Source organism: Stylophora pistillata, chromosome 8 (genome assembly GCF_964205215.1).
Source record: "Stylophora pistillata chromosome 8, jaStyPist1.2, whole genome shotgun sequence".
NCBI lineage: Eukaryota > Metazoa > Cnidaria > Anthozoa > Scleractinia > Pocilloporidae > Stylophora > Stylophora pistillata.
Genome location: NC_142526.1, coordinates 5507501 through 5532917, shown reverse-complemented (window position 1 = coordinate 5532917; position 25417 = coordinate 5507501). Strand labels below are relative to the sequence as shown.

At 39.0% G+C, this 25417-nt stretch overlaps 1 protein-coding gene, 2 long non-coding RNA genes and 2 pseudogenes across 3 annotated transcripts; 2 read left to right on the top strand and 3 right to left on the bottom strand.

Annotated features, from left to right (window-relative positions):
- Positions 1-7233: 7233 nt before the first annotated feature.
- On the bottom strand, positions 7234-8362 carry LOC148724603 (tyrosine-protein kinase CSK-like; annotated as a pseudogene).
- A 4714-nt stretch (positions 8363-13076) lies between these two features.
- Positions 13077-18700, bottom strand: LOC148724602 (uncharacterized). Its single transcript, XM_088730375.1, has 3 exons — positions 17861-18700; positions 16451-17593; positions 13077-13313 (listed from the first exon to the last, which is right to left on the bottom strand). The coding sequence occupies exons 1-3, from the start codon at positions 18698-18700 to the stop codon at positions 13077-13079; spliced, it is 2220 nt and encodes a 739-aa protein (XP_088586501.1).
- Positions 18701-21001: 2301 nt separating this feature from the next.
- LOC148724601 (uncharacterized) lies at positions 21002-22317 on the bottom strand. The gene is made up of 2 exons (XR_015990644.1): positions 21887-22317; positions 21002-21764 (listed from the first exon to the last, which is right to left on the bottom strand). It is a non-coding gene; the product is annotated as an uncharacterized LOC148724601 (long non-coding RNA).
- A 127-nt stretch (positions 22318-22444) lies between these two features.
- On the top strand, positions 22445-23076 carry LOC148724600 (uncharacterized). Its single transcript, XR_015990642.1, has 2 exons — positions 22445-22625; positions 22798-23076. It is a non-coding gene; the product is annotated as an uncharacterized LOC148724600 (long non-coding RNA).
- Positions 23077-24685: 1609 nt separating this feature from the next.
- The window catches only part of LOC148724599 (uncharacterized), a 1327-nt pseudogene continuing 595 nt past the window's right edge, over positions 24686-25417 (top strand).

The window sequence follows — 25417 nt, the reverse complement described above, 5'->3', positions numbered from 1 at the left end:
GTTATTCAATATTTAAAAAAATCTGTATTTGTTTTTTAGTTTGACTTGCTTCCTCTGGCAACCAGTACAAAAATAAACGGTCATCATACATCAGAAACCTTCAAAGCTACAGTAACGCTTCAAAACGAAAGCGCGAATCAGATACTTAAAAGTGAAAAAGTCTTCAGTGCGCTTGGTTCTACAGACAGTAACGTTTCTGTAAAGGTACAGCTGGTCTGATTTGTGCCTGAGGGTGTAGGGACAGGTATCGTCTAATCGTATTGGTAGAAGAGGATGAAGATGGTGGTTTAAGTCCTTCATTTTGCATTATATACTCTTTACATATCTTATCTCTTCTATACGCAAGGGTCTCCACCCGTGCTAACTCGAGAGCATCTGAGTAGCTATCAGCACACGAGAAAATTATCTTAAGCGCCCTTTTCGGTATGGATTAAAATTTGTCAGACAGATAACCTGGAATGGATTGCCACACTGGCCCGGCGTACTCCAGAACAGATCTAACAGAGCTTGTATATATGTAGTCAACGTGACTATTCCACCTAAGGTCACTATCGATGAATACTCCTAGAATCGTGTAAGTCGATACACGTTCCTACCAACAACTAATGGTCTAGGAGTAAAGTTAGGATATAACATAAAGTTAATTAACATCTCTTTACATTGAAAAGGGTTTAGTCTCATGTGATAAGTGATCAGTGATCCATAGAGAATTTGTGAATGTTAGATACGATCAAGTTGAGCAGACTGATAGAGTTCCTGGGTAGTATTTCTATGGCAGACCGTGTCGTCCACAAACTTGACTCTCAGATGCCAATCAGCTAATTTAGTTCCCTGCGGCACACCTCCCTCGAGGAACTTCCAATCTGATAGTGTTCTACCTATTCTTACAGCCTGCTGTCTGTCTGCTAGGAACGCTGCAATCCAACTGATGAGCACTGGATCAACCTCTAGTTTTCGCAACTCGGTCATTAAGATGTTATGGTCAATTAGATCAAAGCCTTTCGAGGAGTCAGCGAAGAAGACCCGGGATCCTAGATCAGCAGAATCTCCTGCCTCATAAATGGCTTGTAACATGAATAGAAGAGCATCTGTTGTCGAGTGGCCTCTACGCGCAATCTGTCGCAGGTCGATTTTTCCATGTAACCGTGGCAGTAGTTTATTGCACGTGAATCCCTCCATGACTTTTGCCAGAGTACGCGTGAGCGATATCGGGCGGAGATCGCTCTTTATTTCTCTTGGTGGATTTACCTTTGGGACTGGGGTGACGATGGAAGATTTTAGAAGTGATGGGATGCATCCCTCCTTAAGAAACTGGTTATAGATGCTTCGAATGACAGGAGATAGTTCGTGTGCAAAGTACTGAAGCAGTTTATTTCGGATGCTACCGGGTCCTTCAGCTTTCGTTACATTAAGCGACGACAAGGATCGGAACACTTCCTTATTAGAGACAAAAAGTTCTTGTGGTACCAGGCTTGGGGGAGAATCACGGGTAAAAGGTGTAAAATGGTCTGTAAGACTTACAAAGAAGTCGTTAACGTTATTTGCAAGTAATTGGGTATTCATGGTATCCCCAAGAAACTGGTAGTACCCCTCCTGCTGAATGTCTTGGCCTGTGAGTGACTATTTGCCCCCACCACTTACTGGAATTAGCGGATTCAACTTGAGCAACTTTATCATGGTAGTAATGATTTTTAGCTTTTTTGACCTCGCCCTCTACCTTGTTCCTCCAAAATTTGTAATTCGCAGAGTCCTTTCCATGTCTGAGAAATACAGATTGTCTTTAACGAATCCAAGATTTCAGTATTTTAGAGATCCAGGGACGGGCAGTTGGGTGTTTCTTAACAATTTTCCTGGAAGGAAGGAATCAATAGCAGAAGTAAGTTCCATCATCAACAGCCTGAACTTGTCTTCACAAGACTCAATATTAAGAACCCAGTGCCAGTCCTTCTCGGTCATCCAGCGCTCGAGCGCACGCCATACACCCTATGCACCATGAAAATTTGCTTAAGAAGCACGATAACAAGTTTGCAGGAAAGCGAGGGCCGTCGGGCCACTGTGTTTTTCTTCCTTCAGAGGCTTTTACCTAGGTTAACACAAAATGAGGTTGGTTTCAAACAATCTAAAGCTTTCAGAAGCAGATATTCCTGGCTCATCACTAGGTGGGACAGCTCCAGCTAATTTAAAAGTACAAGAACTAAAATTATGGCTAAAATGCAGAGGAGATCCCGCCAAAGGTCTAAAGACGAAAGCCCAACTTGTTAAAAGGTAAGACAACAACAATTGAACATATTTTAAAATGTCAAGAAGCTCATTGATATTATTGGCCATGAAAGAAAAGAAAAGTCTTAAAATGTTCTAATCGATTCAAAGAGATATTGAATTCAGATTGTAAAAGTTATAGGTCACTCAGACTCAATCGTCTTCGATTGAAATTACGTTCCGCACCTCGTACGGATACGAAATGAAATGGAATATGAAATGTATAAACACATAAAAACACTTGAAATTTGTCTCGTTCAATATAAAGGTTAGAAGAGTATATCAAAGCTGGAAAAGACAAAAATGTAGTGGATCCAGACGAAAATAAAGTCTGGACGAAGCGTAAACAGCGACAAGAATAGTGGAATGCCATGCAGACACAACCTAAGAGGAATCCTACTGCAGTCAAATTTCCAGCGGATGGTTGGTCATCCAGCTTACAGAGAATGCAAGCTTTTAACAGGGCAGAAATGGATGCTCATATAAACAAAAACTGGTAAACTCATCGATCCTCGAAGTGAAGGCCATTCTGTCCCTACGGGACTTAAAAAAGCGAAGACCTTCTTGCTTGACGAGTATCTGAAACAGATAGAAGCTGCAAGTGACAATCACTACTTTTATTTCAAGTCGCTTTGTTATCATAGTTTTAAAAAAATGAAGCCCCACACAAGTTGAAAGTAGCTCTCGACCTTGTAACTGGTGAAGTCAAGGAAGCATCTTGCATATGCGTGGCTGGTAAATTGGGACTCCGCAATCATGTTTTAGCTTTAATGCTAAAGCTTTGTAAATTTTCCTTGTATGCGTATAGTGATACTAAACAATTAGACTCGGAAGATGACATGAATCCTACTACTCCATGTACATCTTCACTGCAATTGTGGCACAAGAAAGGGAGAGGTGATAAAATTACGCCAAAGCCAATCATGGAAGTCAGGGTTAAGAAAACCAAATTAGATGATTCTACAGCAAGCAGACCAAGAGAGGAAAGATTGAAGTGTTTATTATATGAGGCAAGAAATAACTTGAAGTCTCAGGGCGACGATGAAGACAAGTTGAAAGCTGACTCAATGGCAATTAACCCCAGTATGGCCTTAGCTCAAATCCTAAACACCACTGAAAATCCTGACTTGAAAGGAACAAAATTTGGCAAGAGTCCCTCTGGTTCTTTTGCAAGCTACCAACTTCAATTCGCAGAGTCAAATTTCAAAGTGTCGTGTGAATTAGGATCCATACTAACCATCCCCAAGATAAAAGGGATCTCCCTAAAGAATATCCTAAATTCCCATTAAACTCCACTGAACCTTACAAATTGCCAGATAAACTTGAACAGAAGGAATTCAATTTACTTACTCACCTCTTGGTTGATGCTGATAAAGTAAATGAGATTGAGGAAAAAACTCAAGATCAGTCTACATCAGACATGATCAGATGAATGGAAAAATGAGCGACAATACAGAATTACTGGGTCCACTTTCAAGAAAGTCAGCACAAGACAAAGAAATCATGAGACACTTGTGAACAGTCTGATCAGTCCTGTCCCTTTTTATTCAAAGTACACTGAACACGGTAAGAAATACGAACCAATTGCATTAAGGCAATATCAAAGATATATGTACTCAATCAGGAGACCTGCTGTATTATTCAAATCAGGCCTAGTTGTAGCCATGGATGCACCCTTTATTGGAGCTTCCCCTGATAGTAAAGTTATTGAATTAACCTGTGAAGATCAGTATGGTTTAGTGGAGATTAAATGCCCATATACAAAATTCCATGTGACTCCCTTGGAGGCATGCTCAAGACCAAACATTCTTTTGTGAAGAAATTGATGGGAAACCAAAACTCAAGGAGAATCATGATTATTACTATCAAGTGCAAGGACAACTGGGGCTAACTAAGGCCATGTGGTGTGACCTTGTGGAGTATACAAGTGTAGGAATGAGCATACAAAGAATTCCATTCAATGATCAATTCTGGGGCACACTTAAAGAGAAATTGAAGGACTATTACTTTCAGCATTTTCTTAAAAGAGCAGCCGCAAAATTTTGCAATTTAAGGCAGGATTAAGACTATGACTTATTTAAACTACTTAAACTTTCATGAGATACCATCAGTATCATCACCTCGTTGACTTGAGTAACCTTTGAACGATTTTAGCAATGAACCTTACTGTAATCCAAGTATTATTACTTAAATTCACGATAATGAAACAATAAAGAACAAAGGATTCTGTCATAAAAATGTACTATTTAGTACATCTTATTGTTAACAGGTTTAGTGTTACATACGTTGATGAAAACCACTCTACTAGACTGAAATAAGTGGATCGCGTGCATTGCTCAGAAATGCACATACACTCCACATCTGCGTATGATGCACGATCCTCGCAGTAGATAGCGCTATTTACTCCACATCTCCACTAGATAGCGCTATTTACTCCACATCTGATTGAGCAGTCCTATCAGACTCAGTGGCACTTCACCATCCCAAATATGGTAGTTCTTGATTAAACTGATTGCCCTCTCGATGTGGATCCTGACACTTGCAATCTGTTGGGTTGTGATTTCATTCTCCTTTGACATTTGAGCACTTTCTCCAAGAAATGGAGGGATGTTAAGAGACACTCCTAAGGGTAAGATTTCTTCTACTGTGAAACCCTTATCTGCCATTACAGCATCTCCTTTGTCAAACTTTAAATCCAAACACCCATTCCTCGTGACAATCTCCCTATCAGATATGCTTCCGGTATATAGCTGACTGATAAATGTGATGGCGCCATTTGTTGCAATGCCAACTAGACCCTTGAAGGTAACATGATTTTTTTATGAACTAAACAGTTCTGTATTAAGCAGTAGTCCACTTAGCATTTGACAACGTATTTCAGTACAGTCAATTATTACTCTCGTGTTAGGGTACTTCTCCTTGAAGATATCTGGCATTGTTTTATCTACAAGTGCCCTTGATGGCCAAATATTGACCTGACCAGTCTTCAAATACACATAATTGATATATGTTGTAAATAGTCTACTGATCTTCGCGTGAGAAACCCCAAACAGATTGGCCAAATGTAGTTCAGCAAGTCCCCTTCTCAGTCTACACATCACAATGAAAAACTCATCATTGACTGCCAGTTTTCTTGGTCTGCCAGCTTTTCCTTTTTTAGTGTTTTGGGATGCCTCTTCCTCCTCTTCCTCCTGGTTTTTATAAAAGTCAGCAGTGACATCATTCTTGTTAGATGAGTAATATCTCACATTTTCCCCATTGTCTCCTGTGTTCAAGGAATGTGCTGTAGTTAGGAAAACCTGTATAAAAAGCTATGTTCTCATCTGACTTCAAATTATCTAACTTGAAAAGCTTGTAATTTTTTCTCGAGGAGATTGCATTTCTTTTCCATCTTCTCTTTCTCGGCTCCATGATTGAATAGAGTCTCGAGAGCTTCACAACGCTCTGACAAGAGTTCAGCTATGAGCTGCTTGTTTGCTTCTTCTTGTCGGTGTTTGGCTATTTGAAGTTCATTAAGCTGGATTTTAAGGTTCAATATTTCTTCTTTCAATTTTTCATTGTCTCTCCTAGATTCTGTGAGCAGTTCCTCTACCGTCGGCTCGAGAAATTCGTCGACGAATTCGCCTGTTGAAGCTTCTGTCTGGGTGAAGTCTTTTAAGAAATTAATGAATAAAATCTTCCTTTTGTCACTACATTGCTATTTTCATGTCTCTAGCTATGCAAGCTGTTAACTAGTTATGGTATTAGTAAAACTAGAAAGTTTGGTGTGAATCTTCGGAGTAGGTATTGTAATCTCAATTTAAAACCTAAACAAGTCCAGTGTTTAGAAGCGATATATTCGGGCAGAGATGTTGTTGCCGTTTTACAGACGGGATACGGTAAATCTTTCATTTTTCATCTTCCTTCACTCTTCTTCGAGAAGTTATACAATCAATTACCTGTACCTTCCTTGTCATTCCGTCCAGTTGTCATTGTTGTTTCGCCTATGAAAGCCTTTATTAAAGATTAAATAAGAAGGAGCACCGACAGCCGTAGGTTTATTTGTGATTAAATGAACACTGGCACGTCAAATTATGTAAACAAAGGAAAGCGAACAGGTAGGCGCAATCACGTGCGCACAGTTTTCCTCTTCTGAAGGAGATAGGTACTAGAAAAAGAGAGATTGGTTAAACGAACACAAAAACACACAAAAAAAGTGTATACAAGTTTTCCTGGTCTTAAACATCGTCTTCCCAAACATTTCAGACAGCGGCTGAGTTAATCAAAGGTGGCTCATTCCGAAAGAAATTTGTCACCTTTCGTAAAAATACTCGCAACTCGGAAGCGGCAAAGAAGTACTTAGGACCTTCGAGACGTAACTAAAAACAAATCTGGCAAAACACTATCGAATATAGAGTTCTTTACCTCTTTTCCTGGCAAAGACTGGATTTTTGTTGGTACTATAACGAAATTTAGACCACGACGGCTTCTTCTCTCAGATTCCTTACACTCTTGGCCAAGATGCGTACCACAGATGGTGATATTTCTGTACATCGCTTCACTGTTTCGAAAGAACTCTGACTTTCACAGATCACCGTTGTGAAGGAAACAAAATTTTTCAAGCGTCTTTCGCAAGGCCTACATAATAGATGTGACAAAAATGTTTCTTGTCTTAACGGCCGGCCATAGATGTCCTCAGCAGCGGCGAGCAATGCGCCATCCTTTTGCAGAAATGTTCTTCGAGGAAGATACGTCTCCAACTGATTTACAAAGCCTCCAACAACTGATATTTACCGTAGTGGAAGATTTACTGATCTTTTTGGGCGTCTGCTGAATATTCCCAATTAACATCATTCGGTTCGAAGTGCTTCACGTGTGGTTTGTTTTGATTGCCGACATGCTACGCTCGCTAGTGGAGAGAGATTCCCACTTATCTGCCCCTCCCTCAAACCGCTAATTTGTAACCTGCTAAAATCTGGAAGACACGCGACCAGCCTAAACGAGGGTCTCTCTTCTCTCGCTCCAGGGGAGGGGAAGACGAGAGACCCTGGGAACGAGGTTGAGGGCCGTTCCGAGTACAACATTGTTTCCTTCTATGTCGTCGTGAAGGTATCCTTTAGAATGTACGTAGTCTAAAGCACCACGTAAATACAGTTTGCTTTAATAACTACGTTGTTATCGGCCGCTTAATGGAGAGTTACACTTTCTTGCTGAACACCATGAAATTAAGTCACAAGGCATAATGGCGAGGCCTTTGTGACAACACCAAAAATCATGGGTAGATTCGAATGGTCGCCCAAAGCAGAAGCAGCCTTAAGCTTTGCTTCGTGGAGTAAATCTCTCCTTGCTCGTTCTTTATCCTCTGACGTTTCATTGTGAGTCATTTGCTTGACAATAACCTCAATGCCTCGATAGCGCCCAAGAAAAGACTATCCAAAGTTTCCACTGCCAACTGAATTTTTAGACAAGTATTCAATGCTTTGTGGCCTAAGTTCTATGCTTTCAAATTTGGATCCATTACTCACTGTGGTTTTGTTATGCAACTACAAAGGTTTGATGACGTTTCTCACGAGGTTTCTGCGAGACACTAGCGTCGGCATCAACAGTCATTTTATTGAATCATCTTAGCAGCTATTGAGCAAACACCCAAGTCCACTTTCTTCTCTCCACTACCTGGTTTAAGCATGAGGAGACGGGGTTCCTTGAAATTCTCTGGCTGAGATATTGGTCCGAAGGACGGGGCTTCTTTTCCTTAGGTACTGTTAAAGTCCTAAATGTAACAACTTTCCTAAATGTTATAAAGTCCTAAATGTAATAACACTTGGTCTTAAACGGCAAAATGTAATAACATTTGGTCCTAAATGTAATAAGCCTCTAGGGCAATCGTTTGACTTCGCTAGTGCATGTTGTTACAGCGGACACCCACATTTAGGTGTTAAAATGACAGCTGTTGCACCCAAAAATCCTCTGACCAGTATTCATGTCACATTGCAGTCTCGCTGATAGCAATCAGCATATTTTTACTTACTAGTCGCGAGTCGAGTAGCATTGGCTGGAGACCGTTGTACTGAAGGCCTTAAATGATAGGTGGCAAAATAATGAGTACACTGACCAATACCTCCATATATCACTGGCTCAGACTCTTAAGTACGATAGATTTTGGAAAAATGTGATAATGTTATACTTGTTTGATCACTTTTGGAGGTACAAGTCATAAACCAAATTAAAAACTTGGACAAGGAAGTCTGCAGACTTGCAGGTCGGACAATTTGCAGGCTCGGTATAAATTTTTTGTCTTCACTTTCTTGACCTGACCTTGTTAGCATGCACATTTTTACGTATATGTACACGATCCTTCGCAGTAAAGCACTATTTGAGCAATAGTGAAAATCAGACCTGAAAAAAAAAAAAAATTTCAGGCCTGTACGGGACTCGAACCACTGACCTCTGCGATACTAGTGCAGCGCTCTACCAATTGAGCTAACAAGCCAACTGGGAGCAGGCCATCAAATTAATTCGACATGAACCCGTAGATGATAAATCAAACAACAACAAACATATGAAACATATGTATGAACTGCGGTTATGAAACGTATATGTACACGATCCTTCGCAGTAAAGCACTATTTGAGCAATAGTGAAAATCAGACCTGAAAAAAAAAAATTTCAGGCCTGTACGGGACTCGAACCACTGACCTCTGCGATACATTTTCGCAGTAAAGCACTATTTGAGCAATAGTGAAAATCAGACCTGAAAAAAAAAAATTTCAGGCCTGTACGGGACTCGAACCACTGACCTCTGCGATACATTTTCGCAGTAAAGCACTATTTGAGCAATAGTGAAAATCAGACCTGAAAAAAATTTCAGGCCTGTACGGGACTCGAACCACTGACCTCTACGATGCATTTTGTTTCCCAATTCGGACCTTGTGACAGCTCTCTAGGGAGTAATTGCTTTCAAGTTCTCGAATATTTTCGTGGTTATATGAATAGAGACAAGATGATTTTTCTCCTCAAGAGAACATAGTTGGGGACAATTACATCCTCTTGATCTTGAAATGCATGCAACAAATCCAACAAACAAAAAAGGGACTTTATGGATCTGCATCAAATTATATACTCATTGACTTACATTTAGCAGGTGTAAATGAAAAGACGCTGCTGACCAACACATTAAAAATGGTTATTTATGTCAGAGAGACTGTAAATGATGTCCTGGTCTCCAAAAACTCACGCAAAAATTTCTGCTCTTGCTTTCTCTGAGATGTGAGTAAAACTAATCTTATAAGCTGTTTTTTAATGGTCTCTTAATTGATTTAAATAAAAAAGGAAACATGGTTTTTTTGACGCGCTTATCTCCTTAACGATCAAACATTAGCATAACCTGACTCTGAAACGGACTTTTCTTCCACTGAATCGGCACTTGTGTGGAAGGTCGAGGGTTTGAGCCCCGGCCGGACCAACACTCAAATTGAGGTCTTAAAATAACTGAGGAGAATGTGCTACCTTTCTTTAATATCAAGAAATGGATAGACATTCTTGTCTTCTCGGATAAGGACGAATAAACCGTAGGTCCCGTCACCTGCATCTATTAATTAGTTAATTTTGTTTGGCAGGGGACGTTAAAGAACCCACTCACGAGATTACTGTGATGTGGTCTGGCCTATTTACTGGGAATTGGGGGAAGGGGGCATCTTCAACTTCCTTTGATTCATTCTAAACTGCTACAAGCAGTCTGGTAAAGTCCCCGCACAGTGTTGTAAGAATGGCCCTGAAAAGCCCCATGGGGAGTGGTCACCTAATCTATCTATCTCTCTTTCTATCTATCTATCTATCTATCTATCTATCTATCTATCTATCTATCTATCAATCTATCTATCTTTTGGATATATCAACAAAGTTGAAGTGGTAAATTGGCCACCGTAACGATTACAAAAGCTGACGTTTCGAGCGTTAGCCCTTCGTCGGAGCGAATAGAGGAATTGTGGGTTGTGTGTGCTTTTAAAGGCAGAGAATGGAGCTACGTTATTGGTGGGAACATGGCAACGAGAAAAACAAGAATAAATTAGTGGAATGAAAAGCGTTCGTTGATCCTTGTGGGATCACCTATCTGTCGATCTATCTAAAAGCAGAAATGTGATGGTCAAGAGGCCAACTCCAATGTAGCTTTGTTGGTTTATTAGCTCGACGTTTAGCGAAGAGGACTACAAAGCAAATCACCCAGGGGAAAGAGAAGCTTCCCAGGATTATACAAACAAAATGCATATGGATTAGGATTTTGAAATGGATGATACTGTTGATTATCAGGATGACATTGACGCAAAACGTGGACCTGATAGTATCGTCGAAGATGGTGGCGAAGCGGATATGACTGCAGATATAGCTAAAGGATTACACATGGTTGCCGAACGAACGCAACGGAGCCTGAATTGCAAAATGAAGTCGACAAAGGCATATTCAACGATGGGGATAAGCTGATAAATCTTCAGTTTGTCTTAGACGTAGATATCGTTGCGACGAGAAGGGATGACGAATATCACATTGCAAATCTTCTTTATAGTTGCAGTCGTAAGTGTGGGGCCTGCTGGTGACTAAGATTAGATGCAGCTGGGGCGGTAGGTGCCAAGCATTCTGACTGTAGCGCATACCGACTGCACAAAAACTGAAACCAGTGGTTAAACTTTGGGCATGTGCAAGTTGATCAATCTGGCCAGCCGCGCACAAATTCCCCTTGCAAAATTTTAAACGAAAACATCACGAATCAACGACTGTTGCAAAATAAGTAAAAGAAAATTCATTTTATAGAAATCTGTAAAAGGAATTAAAAGAAGGGAAAAGAAAAACTCGAGACTTTTCAAACGCAAAGCTTATTCAAGTACTTTATCCTTCTGTTTTAATCTTAACTAAATACCCCTCTGCGCTTCTAAAACACAATGACTTACTCGCTTGTGTGGTTGTTTGTAACTTTTGGACAATGTCTGCGACGAAGTCGCAAAATGCGGCAGAAGACAGTCAAAACAAAGAAAAAATTTAAACGACCCTCTTGGTTTTATTGTGCTAGAAACACAGCTGGCTCTCTTTCTCGATTCTCAAAATAAACAAATCATTCTTGATTCCTATTAAAGCGAAATCTTTTTGTTTTATATTAACTCCTTCATTAACTTAGGCAAAACTAAAATCTATCTTAACTCGAAGTCGTTCATCGTCGTTTCTTTCAATTTTGGCTAATTTTCTCACACTGAAATTATCATACACACGCAGTAGAATATAATTTCGACTGAAACTGTCTATCTGAAGAACAAAGTTCTTCAGCTACTTATAAATACCGCTGACTAACATACCTGTCGACCGGACCAACACTCAAGGTCTTAAAATAATTGAGAAGAATTTGGTACCTTTCTATAACATCAAGAAATGGTTAGATATTCTAGTCTTCTCGGATAGGGACGAATAAATGGAGGTCCCGTCTCCTGCAGGGTTGGGGCAGGAGACGTTAATTTCCCACACAAGAGATTACTGTGTGATGGATGTCCTCCCCTGGGGTGGGATGGGTGGGTTAGGACAGCAGGTTCACATCAGCTATTACAGCTGCTAAATTCATCAACCTGCTAAAACAAATAAATGAACTTCAACTTCATCGTTTTGCGAGTTGTGGGAGCATCGTCGCTAGGCTTCAGACCCCGCTAATTTTCTCTCCCCCCTCCCCCACCCAAGCCGCCTCCCGGTTAGCTCAATGGATAGAGCGCTGGACTGTTGTGCGGGAGGTCGAGGGTTCGAGTTGTGGGAGCATCGTCATTTTCCCCTCCCCCCTCCCCCACTCAAACCGCCTCCCGGTCAGCTCAATAGATAGAGCGCTGGACTGTTGTGCGGGAGGTCGAGGGTTAGAGCCCCGGCCGGACCAACACTCAAGGTCTTAAAATAATTGAGAAGAATATGCTACCTTTCTATAACATCAAGAAATGGTTAGATATTCTAGTCTTCTCGGATAGGGACGAATAGATGGAGGTCCAGCCTCTCTTGCAGGGTTAGGGGTAGGAGACGTTAATTTCCCACGCACGAGATTACTGTGTGATGGATGTCCTCCCCTGGAGTGGGATGGGTGGGTTTGTTGGAGCTTAAACCTCGCAGGGGACCCATTTCCTATTGTTTCTGCTCCAGTACTTAATACAAATCCTCAAATAAAATAAATTAAAAAAAAAAAAAAAACTGGCCCTAAATTTCCTGCGATAACCTCTTCGACAGGCAGCACCAAGGATTTTTAATAAAATGAGGGCTAGAAAATAAACTAACTGGAGCTCTGCTTTTAGGCTTGGCTAAATCTAATGATATGGATTAATTATTAGAAGCCTAGTTTCAACTCTAACTTCCCATCGGGAATTACCTAAGGATATAAAATATGTAATTTAGCGGACGGTGCTTATTTACCCCGACGATGACCTAGTGTAGAAAACGTTTGGTTTTTAATTTTCAAATAAATTTGTGAGTTCATTATATAGAAAAAGTACTTGTGAAGGTCTATGCATATGATTGAGAAATAAGAACGATGAATAAAAGATAAAAATAAGTGAATAAAATACAAGCGTGGTGCGCTTGAACTATCATATAAAAAGTTTTGCATTGATGGAGTCAGATTGAGTGTTAAGCGTTGGTTTTCTGTCTTTGATGAAAAGCATTTCATAAATTAAACAATCCAGTTTCCGACGGCATTTCTTGAGGATTGTAAATTGGTCACGAAGATCTTTGTTCCTTAGATTTTGTACGTTCCGTAGGTGTTTACCTATGACAGAATGCTTGTGCTCATTAATGCGCTGAAATAGGTGTCGGCACGTATAGCCGACCTAATCTGCGTTGCACAGATCACATTTGTATCCATAAAGAACGCATTTTTCGTTAACAAGAGGTAGTTTGGGTTCCGTCACTTTGATCTCATCAGCAATTTTCTTGCTCGTAAACACTGGGCACAAATCATTGAGGCGGTTCCGCTTTTTCCGCAGGACTTCATCCAATCGCGACAGCTTCTTTCGTCTGTACTCGTTCAGAAGAATCTGCGGTGAAAGATCCTGGACATCTTGTACCTGTAAAGCAAGAATTACTAATAGAGTAGACTGCAGTCGAATCCCAATAGGAACTCGGAATCAGTTTCCTTGTTCCACACTCGCGATAAGACGTAGTAACATCTTTCTAATCTCATTACGTTATCATCTTTCTTATTCTGTTTGCTTACACGAAACTTTCAACATTGCTGGTTCTAGTAGTAAACAGGAAGCATGTCACATATGAAAAAAGTAATGATCAGTCCTTGTAGTTCCTGTGGTCTAGTTGTAGAGCACCAGAACACAGAATCACAAGGTTTGAGGTTTGATTCCTCATGGGACTCAGATTAGTTCTTTGTCCCACATTCGTGACGAAACGAAAAAACGTCTGGTATTAGCCTGCAGTGTATCTAATGCCATTCTATTGGAGTCAATGCAAGTAAAAAAAATCCTTTTACATATTAAGAAGCAATCATTGAAGGTTTTCCATCACATTTTGTGCAAACCTTATATCCTTTTTGCTTTGGTTTTTTTGTTTCGTTTTCAGTAAGAGAATTTAAGCGCTCGTTTTGGTAGGGTACACTCCTCTGGCGTATTGTACACTCCAAAGGATCACGAAAACAATTCTATATTTGCACCGAGAATCCAAGCACAGCGAACAAGAGAACAAGCACCCCAAACACCTTTAAGGTCATCGTTGCAATCTTCAGTTAGATCACGAGCGGGAAAATGTCTGATTGATTGTTACCCCAGCATCTAGCTTGCCTTTTATCTAATTGCCTCACTCACTGGTTGGCAGTTTATTCCCGATCAAAGATGATAATTGCAAGGTTTGAATTAAGAAAAGGTTGCCATTTTTCGTCCACTTGTCAAATCGGGCAAATACTTGATTGCAAGCTCAAAGTTATGTACCCGGTTATTTTCTCTCAGCCGTTGATAACTATCATATTTCATTGAACTCGGATGGAATAGCTGAAATAAAGCCCGGATGGACTTCAGGGCTTATATGCACCTCGTAAGTAAGAACTGTTTCAAGAGGATTTCCATGAATGAGGTGAACCTGTTGCGCTGTTACGCAAGAGTTCAAGGCCAATCTTTCAGCTTGGCCAGGAATGTATCAAATACAGGACCTCTTGCGTGACAACCGTTCAACGAATCGGATTACTTTTTTGTCATTTTAGCCCGAACTCTTTGAAAGCTGGACACGCCGCCTATGGCGGACCAAGAAAGAAACTTAGAGGAACTAAACTACAAGGATAAAGCTAAGAAGATACATATTTTGATTTGTAAATATATCATACAAGACCTTTCTAAAGGCATTTAAATGGGTCGTGACAGCTGTTCAGGGGTTCGCATTGCATTTTTGAGAAAATAGCCCAAACTCTTTTAAACCTGGACGTGCCGCTTAGAGCGGGCCAAGATAGAGAATTGGGGGAATTAAAACACAACGATAAAGCTTTAAGATGATATACATTACGATTTGTAGGCATATATGGCAGACCTGTTCATAGGCCTCTGAAGTTGACCTGTATTTTACCTCCGCGAAGGAGTCCGTAGTATTTTATTAATTTCAAAGGGTCACTATTCAGACTTGAACGTAACAACATAACGAGAAATTAATATTTTCTCGTTATGTTGAGATAACGAGAGATAAAAGGACAATCTGTTAGCACACAAAATTTAAAAGCGGGATTGCATCGCGTTGTAGCGTACGAAGTTGCCGAAGTTGCATAATTTGTCATTGTTTTACGAGGGGGGGGGGGGGGAGACAACGGCCATTTAGGCGTATTGTGAACTTTTCGATTTTTCGGAGAAAAAAAGCGCGATTGAACTTTATAATATAACTTTCGACAAAGGTTCTTTAAAAGGGTCCTTTGGAAAAAAGAAAATTTGCAACTAAAATTTGCTTACAGTAAGAGTAAGAAACAATTATAGTTTTCTTTCCATAAGAGAGCCCGGTAATCCATAGCCTATTTGCAGGCCGTAGTTTGTGTTTTCCAGCGCGAGATTCAGTACGGCGAATATTCCGTCGCCGTATTATACGGGTGGAAGATTTAGGACAAGTGACAAAGGGAGGGGGAAGGAGAAAGGGGAGAAAAACCGGAAAAACCAAAACCCATTATTTCTCACGATCCGCTCCCTGGTGGACGGGATTTGACTTTTGTCCTGAGAAATCATATGTTTTCGGGCAGGCGTTTTTTCTGGTTTTTCTCTCCTTTCCCCTTACCCCTCGTTTTCTCACCGCGCGGGATCTCGCGCTTGAAAACACAAACTATACCACCTACATACAGTCTAATTATTTCATGAATAGGGAAAATAGTGTTTTATTCCAAAAATAGCTAACAAACAACAAAAAGGAAAAAAACAAGTACATTATGATTCTCATAGATACACACATATTTATATCTGTGTGAGAACAGCCACAGCCGTGGAATTTTCCTCAGATCATTGCGTGGTTTTTGCCTTGCACCGTCTCCTTTATGAATAATTCACGCAACGTCTCATAGAATTTTTTTTTAATTTTTTTTATTTTATTACAAATTCACTCCACAAGAATACACAAACAATTAATATTAATTACAATTAAGGTTAATAAAAACCATAAAAGGAAAAACTGTGGAGAACCAAAAGCGCTGACGCGCCATGCAAGGGATGCCCCCTTGCTATATTAAAAAAAATTTAATATAGCAAAACTATATAGAAATATAAAAATAGATGCCCTAATTATCCTTATCCTTAATAAAACTTAAAACATTCTTTGTAAAAGTTTCAATACTATCTGATTCTCTAATGTGATTAGGTAAGCTATTCCATTCACCAACGATACGGTTAAAAAAACTATATTTGAGACCGTCAGTTCTGCTAAAATTTGGGACAAGGTCCTGTGTGTTATTTTTCCTCAAATTAGAAGCCGTGCTTCTGTCCTTACAAAATATGAGCTTATTGGAAATGTCTATGTCATAATGGCCATTAATTACATTGAACAAAAACGTAAAATCCCCAATGAACCGCCTATCAGATAATAGCAACAATTTCAATTTAGATAGTCTAGTACCATAATCATCATCAGACCTACTGATCCGTCTGGTAGCTCTTCGCTGAACAGCCTCCAATTTGTCAATGTTAAGTTTAGTATAAGGGTTCCAAGTTTCACATGAATATTCCAATAAGGGTCTCACAAGACTACAATAAAGTGTTCTCATGGTTTCAACATCATTTAAGTCCCTACAAGTCCTTTTTACCAACCCTAAAACCCGATTGGTCTTAGAAGTTATTCTATATATATGCTGGTTCCATGAGAGACCACTAGCAGTAAACAATCCTAAATCTTTATAAACATTAACACATTCCAAAGGTTGACCCTCAATGTTATACTCCCCAACTAAAGGTGCCTTTTTCCTGGTTATTCGCATGATCTTACATTTCTTAGTATTGATTGTCATCTTGTTCATCTCATCCCAATCTGATATTTTATCTATGTCACTTTGAAAAGAGGACAGATCTTCTTGAGTATTAATAACCCTATACATTTCGCTATCATCAGCATATAATGCAATTGAGCTGTTCTTACTAATTACCCCTGGTAAATCATTGATGTATATTGTGAAGAATAATGGTCCCAACAAAGAACCCTGAGGGACACCAGGGGTTACGGTTAACCAATCGGAAGCCTCTCCTTTGACTACTACACGCTGCTGACGTTCTGTCAAATAATGCCTACACCAGTTGAGCAAGTCCCCGTGGACACCATATTTGTAAAGCTTGGCTAAAAGAATGTCATGACAGACAAGGTCAAAGGCCTTTGAAAAGTCTATAAACACTACATCGACTTGGCCACTCTTATCCAAAACCTTGAACCAATCATGATGTACCAAGAGTAGTTGAGTAATGCAGCTACGACCAGTGAGGAATCCGTGATTGGAATCGTGCACGAAACTGATAACTTGATTGTAAGTAGCATTATACACAATTCTTTCCTGGCATTTCCCAATGAGGGATAGAAGCGAAATGCCTCTATAATTTTCTACAGGCTCACGATCACCATCCTTATGAATAGGTGTGATATTAGCTGATTTCCATAATTTTGGTAGACAGCCCTGTTTGAAAGACAAATTGAAAAGCATACTCAGAGGAACTGCAGATGTATCAGCGATCTCTTTAAGTAAACGAGCAGGTATATTGTCAATCCCACAAGACTTATTAGCATTAAGATCTTTGAGAGGTTTTCCAACTTCTTTAGGGTCACAAGCCACATGGTTGGTAATGACATCAGTACTTGGATCTTGTAAGTCAGTTTGTATTGGGGCTGGTATCTCAGTACTCTGTTTACAAAAAACTGAGTGAAAGTGAATATCAAATAAGTGAGCTTGCTCTTGAGGTTTTGTCGTAGATCTTCTGTTGTAAGTGTTTACATCGGGAAGCCGTTTTGATTTTGACTTGATAGAGTGGTAGCTTCAAAATCGTTTCGGGTTTATCTTAAGTTGACTGGACAGATGCTGCAGATATCGTTTGTATTCAGATCTTAGTAACTGTTTGACAGATCTTCTTAACTCCTTGAACTTTCGGCTAAGGGCTTCTGATGGACGAACCTTTAGTTTTCTCCATAATCTTTTTTTCTTGTTGACCTTCTTAAGAATATCACTGGTGATCCATGGGGGATTAAATTTCTTTTTCACAGTAAAAGTTGGAATGCACATATCTGCTGCAGCTAGTAATAAGTCGTTGACTCTTTCAGTACAAATATCCACATCCTCTTCCAAAAAAGCACAATTCCATGGGATGTACTTCAATAATTCATTCAGTTCAATAAAGTTTGCCTTTTTAAAGTTGTAGTTTGTCCTTGAGACAGACTTACGAGGATGACGAGATTTGAGTTTGATATTGAAACTAACAGGAAAATGATCAGAATTAAAATGATCACTCGGTACTTCAACATTACTGACCATATCAAGAGTTTTAGTCAGGATTAAATCAAGTATTTTGCCATCAGCTTCATTTAGCATTCTTGTTGGATTGAAATTGCAGTGAACCAAAAAATGATCATCAAGCATATCACAAAAATCAGCAGTACATTTAGTGCTTGAGGTAGCAGTTAAGCTATGCCAGTCTATGCATGGGAAGTTAAAGTCGCCCACAAGGTAGCAGGTAGCAAATCTAGTCGTTTCAATTCTCTCAAAACATTGACGTAATGTGAGCGAATATTCCACATCAGCACTAGGGGATCTGTAGCACACTCCAAATAAAACGTTATCCTTCGAGGTTTGACAAATTTTCACCAGTACGATTTCAATATTGTCATCATTCTCCAGATCCCTTCTTCTAACCGAAATCAAATCCATGTGTACTGCCAAAAGGACACCCCCTCCTCTACGATCTTTTCTGTCTTTGCGGTGTATGTAGTAGTTATTTAAACCTAATTCGAAGTCCATGAAGCTAAGATCCAGCCATGTTTGGGTGATAACTGTGACTGGAAAATAATCTTCTAGGAACAGGGCTTGTAAGTCAAAGACCTTGTTCCTTAAACTTCTAGCATTAAGTAACAAACATCGAAGATTATTAGTTGAAGATACTGGATTGCAAAGCGAATTATTGACATTTCATCGCCTGGGTTAGATTCAACATCACCACTGCGAATAATTTTTAAAGTAGATGGATTAAAAGTAGAAATTCTATTCGTATGATAGCCAATTCGAATGGTAAAGTACCTAATTCGTCGAAGCTGTCTTTCCAAAACAAGATGGCCGCCACGTAGACCAGATGAAAGTATGAGAAGTTCGCTACCACATTGCCATTTAGATAGTGTATGTAAATGTACGGAGATGCTCGAAGTTACCGATGTTAGAGGACTTTCAGAGAACCTGATAATAGTTGCTGGTGTTCGGAAAAGTAGACAAAATAAAGCTAGATAGTAGGAAGTCGTAAGAACAGCTTTACCAAAATATGAAAAAAGAATCAGCTTTACCAAAATATGAATCATCTTAGTGACGGATTACACCTCAAATTGCACAAATTAAGGAACGAGCAATTACGGGAAGGGTGAAAAGTTTTCTTGGTAGAAGCTCCTCACCTAGTTCCTACATGAATTCTTTAGGATACGGATGTTTTGAACTTCGTAATGGGACTTGCTTGCCATGGAGTCTCTGTAGCTCAGTGGTAGAGCAACGGGGCCCAGAATTCGATCTTTAATGAGGAATCAGAAATTTTTATTTATACCACGTTCTAACTAGACGAAAAACATCTTTCTTCAGGGATATTTTGGTAGATATTTTATGAAATAACACCCTTTAGAAAGTAGTAATAAGGGGAGAATTTCTTTTCGTTTTTGTGACTTGCTGACGGCGATGGGTGAACCAAACCAACACGATAGCAGTGTGTATTTCGAGTCTCAGTGAGAAACATATTTATTTGACATTTATCCTCGAGAACTTTGCATTCAAGGTCACATTCACACTGGGTCTGAAAGCGGGATGCAGCAGAAGTTGACGACCAGAAAAGTTAGATTAACAAACAAACAAACTAGCTACAACGTCGCTAAGTCGCGATTAGCATGTGTTTCAACTGATCCTTCTTATCATATCAATGATTGAACTGTATGGATGCTCTTAAAATTTCTCGAATGTTAATTTTATTTTAGGGTGTTCACTAATTAAAAACTTTGGTGCAGGCTAAATTTCTTTTTTGGATCTTTCAATGCAAGTAATATGTGGAAAAGGCGCTGTATCACATCACTGTAGCTCAGTCACTGGTAAGCCTAACTGTTTTTGAGAATGTTCCACAAGGAAATTTTGACACGTTCATGAATTTGTAATTTAGTAGTCGGTGCAAACCGTTAATGGCTCAGAGTGACACCTGAACACATTTTTAAGTATTGCAAAACACATTAGAAAAAGCATTTCCTTACGAGCTTTGTTTCTTGGGGATCAAATGAATACAAATTAGTCAATTAGCTAGAATTAATGGCTCCGCCTCCGTCTCTGTTAAGAAATAATAACCTTCTACAATTGAGTAAAGCACACAGACCGGAAGGAATGTGGAAAATGCATATTTGTTCATCAAAACATCTTCAAGTATCTTTTTCAATTTTATGCTCCAAAGACTGAATTCTGGCAAGACTTACTAGTTATTTCACTCACAAAAAACGATTACCTACTAAATTCAAATTAGACAAAAAGGAAAATAATAATTTACGTATTATGCATCTTTTGAACAGAACTCTCCAGTCCTCAACAAAGTGCTATATTCAGTCACGTCTATGCATTTGATTAAATTTCACTGTGAATTTCGCAGCAGCTGTCGTGAAAGCTTTGTGTTTATCTTTTTTAAAGGCGTCTGACGTGCTATTGCAGACCAGTATGAGACATGTTTTTAAAACGAAGACGCTTTTTTCCTTTGTCCTTACGGTTATTGTTCAAATTTCGCTGTTTAAAAAATGTTAAGAGAATTGATAAGTATTGTTCCCGGCTCCGTTAAATTAAAGGTGGGTTTTAAAAGATCGATTAGTTCTCGTATCAAATATCACGACATTTTGAAAAAGACATTAAGAAAGGTTGGAAGCTAATGACGACCGCCTAGGCAAAGAAAAAAACAACCGTTTCGAATTTCTGGCTCCGTATAAATTTTTGGGCCAAAGCCTCGAAAAAGTGAAATATGAGCGAGAAAAAATTACGTTAGCTGTTCTTTACTTTTAAGGACCAAAACATAAGGTTTTAAGCTCATCCCATACCGCAAAAGTACTTAACTTGTCTCATTTATTTATTTTTAATCTAATTTATTCACCACGGTTCAACAAATACAAACAACTATTCTACATTACACAGTTACAGGAAGAGAAAAAATAAAGTGGATTGGCAGGATGGAGGAACCGGAGAACTTTCGTCCAAATTAAGAACCAACCCCGGTTATACAATAAAAAAGACACAAATAGTAGGCTAGAATATGTTTACAAAAAAAGCAAATTATTTAACTTATTAAGTACTAACTTGGAAGACTGTATGAGACAAGTTTTGAAAAATATAGGTTATTTAATTTAGATTTCAGTGTTAAGAGCGAGATTGTACATTTCATATTGGGTGGAAGAGTGTTCCACAGTCCTGCAGTCCTATTATGAAAGGATTTTCTAAAGTGGTCCTGTTTGTGTTTGAAACTTATGTTATAGTTGTTCGGATCATAGTTAGTAGTTATATAACGAGGATCAGAAGTGCACCTGAGATAGTCATGAATATCGATAATGTCAGACCATTTCTTGATTTGAAAAATAGTAGCAAGTCTGAAATCTCTCTGCGGTTTCCAAGGGTGGTAGGTTCAATTAAATTAGTCTCTCAGTATAGGACATATCTTGGGGATAGCTCAAAATGAACTTCGTTGGCCAACTGGACATCTTCTGACAGCTAGCGATATTTAACTGTGTAAGGTGACCACAGGTTACTGCCATATTCCAGTTTAGGTCTCTTTGAGCTTGAACTTGAACTTTATTTTTATTTAGACACGGTAAATCTATCAGATGAAATAATAATATTATTACAATCTATTATTACAATTACAATCTACTTTAATCTATATAAACATGATCTAAAATTTAAAAGTGAAATAGAAAAATTAAAGAAATTCTGCTTTACATAGATGCCGTGTGCGTCTTTGATAAGGTCGAGGCTTTTGTTGGCCCTCGCAACAATGTCTTCAATATGCCTTGCCCATGAAAGGTCGCTAGACGCGATAATACCAAGGTTCGTGATGGAGGAAATACACTCAAGATGTCGATTAATACTGATTACTAATAATACTAATAATATTAATAATAATTAATACTGTAGTTCCTGTTGTCAGCTCCAGTTGGTGAATTCTTCTTGGAGATTCGATGAACCTCACATTTAGTTGGGTTGAACTCCATAGCCCAGTCCTGGCTCCAGTTGTTGGAGGAGTCTCATCCTCAAATACATCCATTACTCATCATATTTTAATCTCTGGATAACATTAGATGGCATCTATTTTAACAAAAGCATTTCAAAAATATATTCGGTAATGAAACACAAAAAAGTACAGGTGTTTTTTTGCTTTGAATCAACCGTCTCAAAATTCAACATGCGGATGCACAATAGCAACCATTTCTTCATTATGCCTACGTCACTGTCACCTTTGATCGAGGAAAAACTGCCAGAATGTCAATGAGACACTGATAAAAAGCCAGCTAGGTGTCGTTATAATAATCAGTCAAGCGTATTTCTCACTCGTGATCTAACGATGACCTGGAAGGTTTTTGGAGTGCTTGTCCTGCTCGCTGTTCTTGGATTCCCGGGCCTAACTCAGGGCCAAGTTTATCATTGTATTTTGAACCCTTCAAAGTGCAGCAAAGAGGGGGTGAGTGGACCTGACTAAAACGAGTGTAAACAAATAGAATGAGAAAAATGGTAAATTGTAAGTACTAATGTAAATTTAGGAGAATGTCTTTTGCCTCAGTAAGAGGGTGGGAGTTCCCAAGAGGAATCGCATCTTTGGATTGCTGCAGGCTTCTTCATTATCTCTCTTGCAGTTACAAGATGTCCCGGATCTTTCACCGCAGATTCCTCTGAGCGAATACAGACGAAACAAGCTTTCGCGATTGGAAGAATTCCTGCGAAAGAAACGAAACCGCGTTTATGACGATGCCGTGCTGAATGAGGAATAGTCGTGTAGCAACCAATCTTGTTAATAGGAAAGGGAATCGTGCCGCTCGTAAATGAAAACTAAATATTATTACCTAGAGCTAAATTTGTTACACATCAAGCTGGTAAACAAGTTTTAACCATTAATTAAAGAGAGAAAAATATAATGTCTCATTTCTCGTGTGGCATCCTCAAGTTTAGAAAATTTATCTTGAACCATTTACTCTCTCCAAGCAGTCACCTTTGATTAACATTTCAGGAGGACTGAAAGCTTGTTGATCACCTTATTCCAATTTATTCATCCTCTTGGACAGGCGAATTTATTTCGAACTTATAGACAAAGATTATCGTAGCTTTCCAAGATCTCCGAAGAAATGAACGAAGCTTCTTTATTTTGGAAATAAAATCAAAGATTTGGAGCTGGAAAATGTATAGAGCCATGAACCGTAATAGCAATAAGGAAGTGTTTTAAAGAAATTCAGCTAATAGTTCATTCGGAAAGAACTGAATTATAACCTAGTTTAAAGAAACTTGATTCAAGAAAAAAAATTATTCGCACAGTGATTTTTGGAAAATGAAATATCTAATGTGGTTCTGCCTTAAGGATGGACTTAGTCTTGAGGCGTTAAAGCTCTCGTCGTTATGACAACAATACAAAACATCGTGCTCTTGTATTTTTCTCAGTTTCTACTTGAGCTTATCAAAAACACTACCAACAGAAGCTCCAAATTGAAACCTTGAGTCGATCAAACTCACAAATACCTCAGGTCGTCAAACGAATTCTACAAAATAAAACTTACCTCGCATCCAAAAGAAATTGAAGGTAAAACGTCTGTACACGCTGGCTGAACAACTCATAGTTTTGAATATTTTACAATTTTTTTTATTTACGCCATAAAATTACAAGGCATTCTCTCATTAAATCTAAAATGCTCCCTACAGGTAAGGTTTAAATTGGCTAACTTTCTATTCTTTAGTTATTTGGAAAAACAGAAGGAAAAAAATATTTATTAGCATTTTTCGCTTCGTGAAAATGATGAATTAGCGACCAGCCGGTGTCAACGAGCTTGCCTCATCAAAATTCACAACAGATTTAGTAGAAATGGCCACCAACCTGGAACGATTAGCATATGTATGTATTTACGACATTTGGACTCGCATAGCATTCTATAGAAATAGGTTCATTATCAACTAATATTGAACATAGCATAAACTTGGTCAGATTTATAAAGGCGGATAGTTTCGAAAGAAACTGTTCGGGGCTGCGTCGGTGGGAGTAACGAAATAATTTGGATATATCAACAAAGTTGATATGGTAAATTGGCCACCGTAACGATTACAAAAGCTCCGACGAAGGGCTACCGTTCGAAACGTCAGCTTTTGTAATCGTTACGGTGGCCAATTTACCATTTCAACTTTGTTGATATATCCAAATTGTTTGGTCAGATTTAGTTTTCTAAATGATAAACATGAGTACAGATAAAGGGTTTTATTTCGGAGCCACTTAAAGTCCTAATTAAAAAAAACGACACGTTCTACACAGAAGAGTGTTTCCTCGAGGGTTAATCGAACTAACAAGCTTTAAGAACTGAAGATGTGGATTTTGTTTTGCACATGAAATTGAACTTATGGGCTCAATTTTTTTCGAGGTTAATCAATAAATCAAGAAGTCTCTTCATTTATCGTTAAAAGGGGTCCTTTGATAGCTCTTTGGAGGCGGCTTCTCATTAACTAAACGATAAAGAATCGTTAAGAATTCTTAATTGAAGCTCGGGTTTCAAACATTTAGCAATTCTGGGCAAATTAGACATTAAAGTAGGATAAACAAAACGAAATTGAACTGCATTTTAATTTTGCTTTACTAAATTTGTCAGCCTCCCATGATATCAAAGTTTAATTTCTAACCGGAGAAAGAAATTCCGCGCAGTGCTTTGCACTGTAAGTATTAAGCCCGCTGAGCTCGTCTCTTTCGGGTGTGATTATCCCGTAGTTAATCTCATTAGATATGTCATGGGCCGACTAGCTCAAGTTATCAACACTCTCGAGTTAGCACCAGAATAATGTTACTATGTCAATATTCAAATGTCATGGTTTTTGCCCGCCAATCTTTTCTCTGCACATTCGTACTACAAGCGCGTGATTTAGTAGCAGTAGAGATGGCACCGAGGAAGGGTTTCTCACTCGTCACTTGAGTGATCAGCCCTGAATTAAGTCCACAATTGAGTTAGTACATCCTTAGTTCGAAAGTTTGTGGAACAACGCCGACAAAATATTTAACGGGTCGCCTGTTGTCGCAAGTGTTTCAGGCGATTTTCAAAGAATCGACGGTGCCTACATTCGGCTGCAAGATGGCTGCCGCCATTACTCTAACAAGAAGTCTTCAAATGTAACGGAAATTTTTCGTTCCTCGTTTGGGTTGATAACCACTCTGCTTCGCCTTTCTTCTTCGGCAAGCTCTGAGTTCATTTCGCAGCTGAGAGATCTGCTGAACACAGTAGATTTCAGTGA

Bases quoted from the DNA above. Each gene is read 5' to 3' on its own strand.
- LOC148724602 (XM_088730375.1), bottom strand. From the start codon at position 18,700: ATGGACTTCGAATTAGGTTTAAATAACTACTACATACACCGCAAAGAC. The intron at 17,594-17,860 runs GTTCGTCCATCA...TTTTGTAAACAG, and splicing joins GATTATGGAGAAAACTAAAG to AGTACTGAGATACCAGCCCC. The intron at 13,314-16,450 runs GTGAGACCCTTA...CTTGCTTTACAG, and splicing joins GAACACTTTATTGTAGTCTT to GTACAAGATGTCCAGGATCT.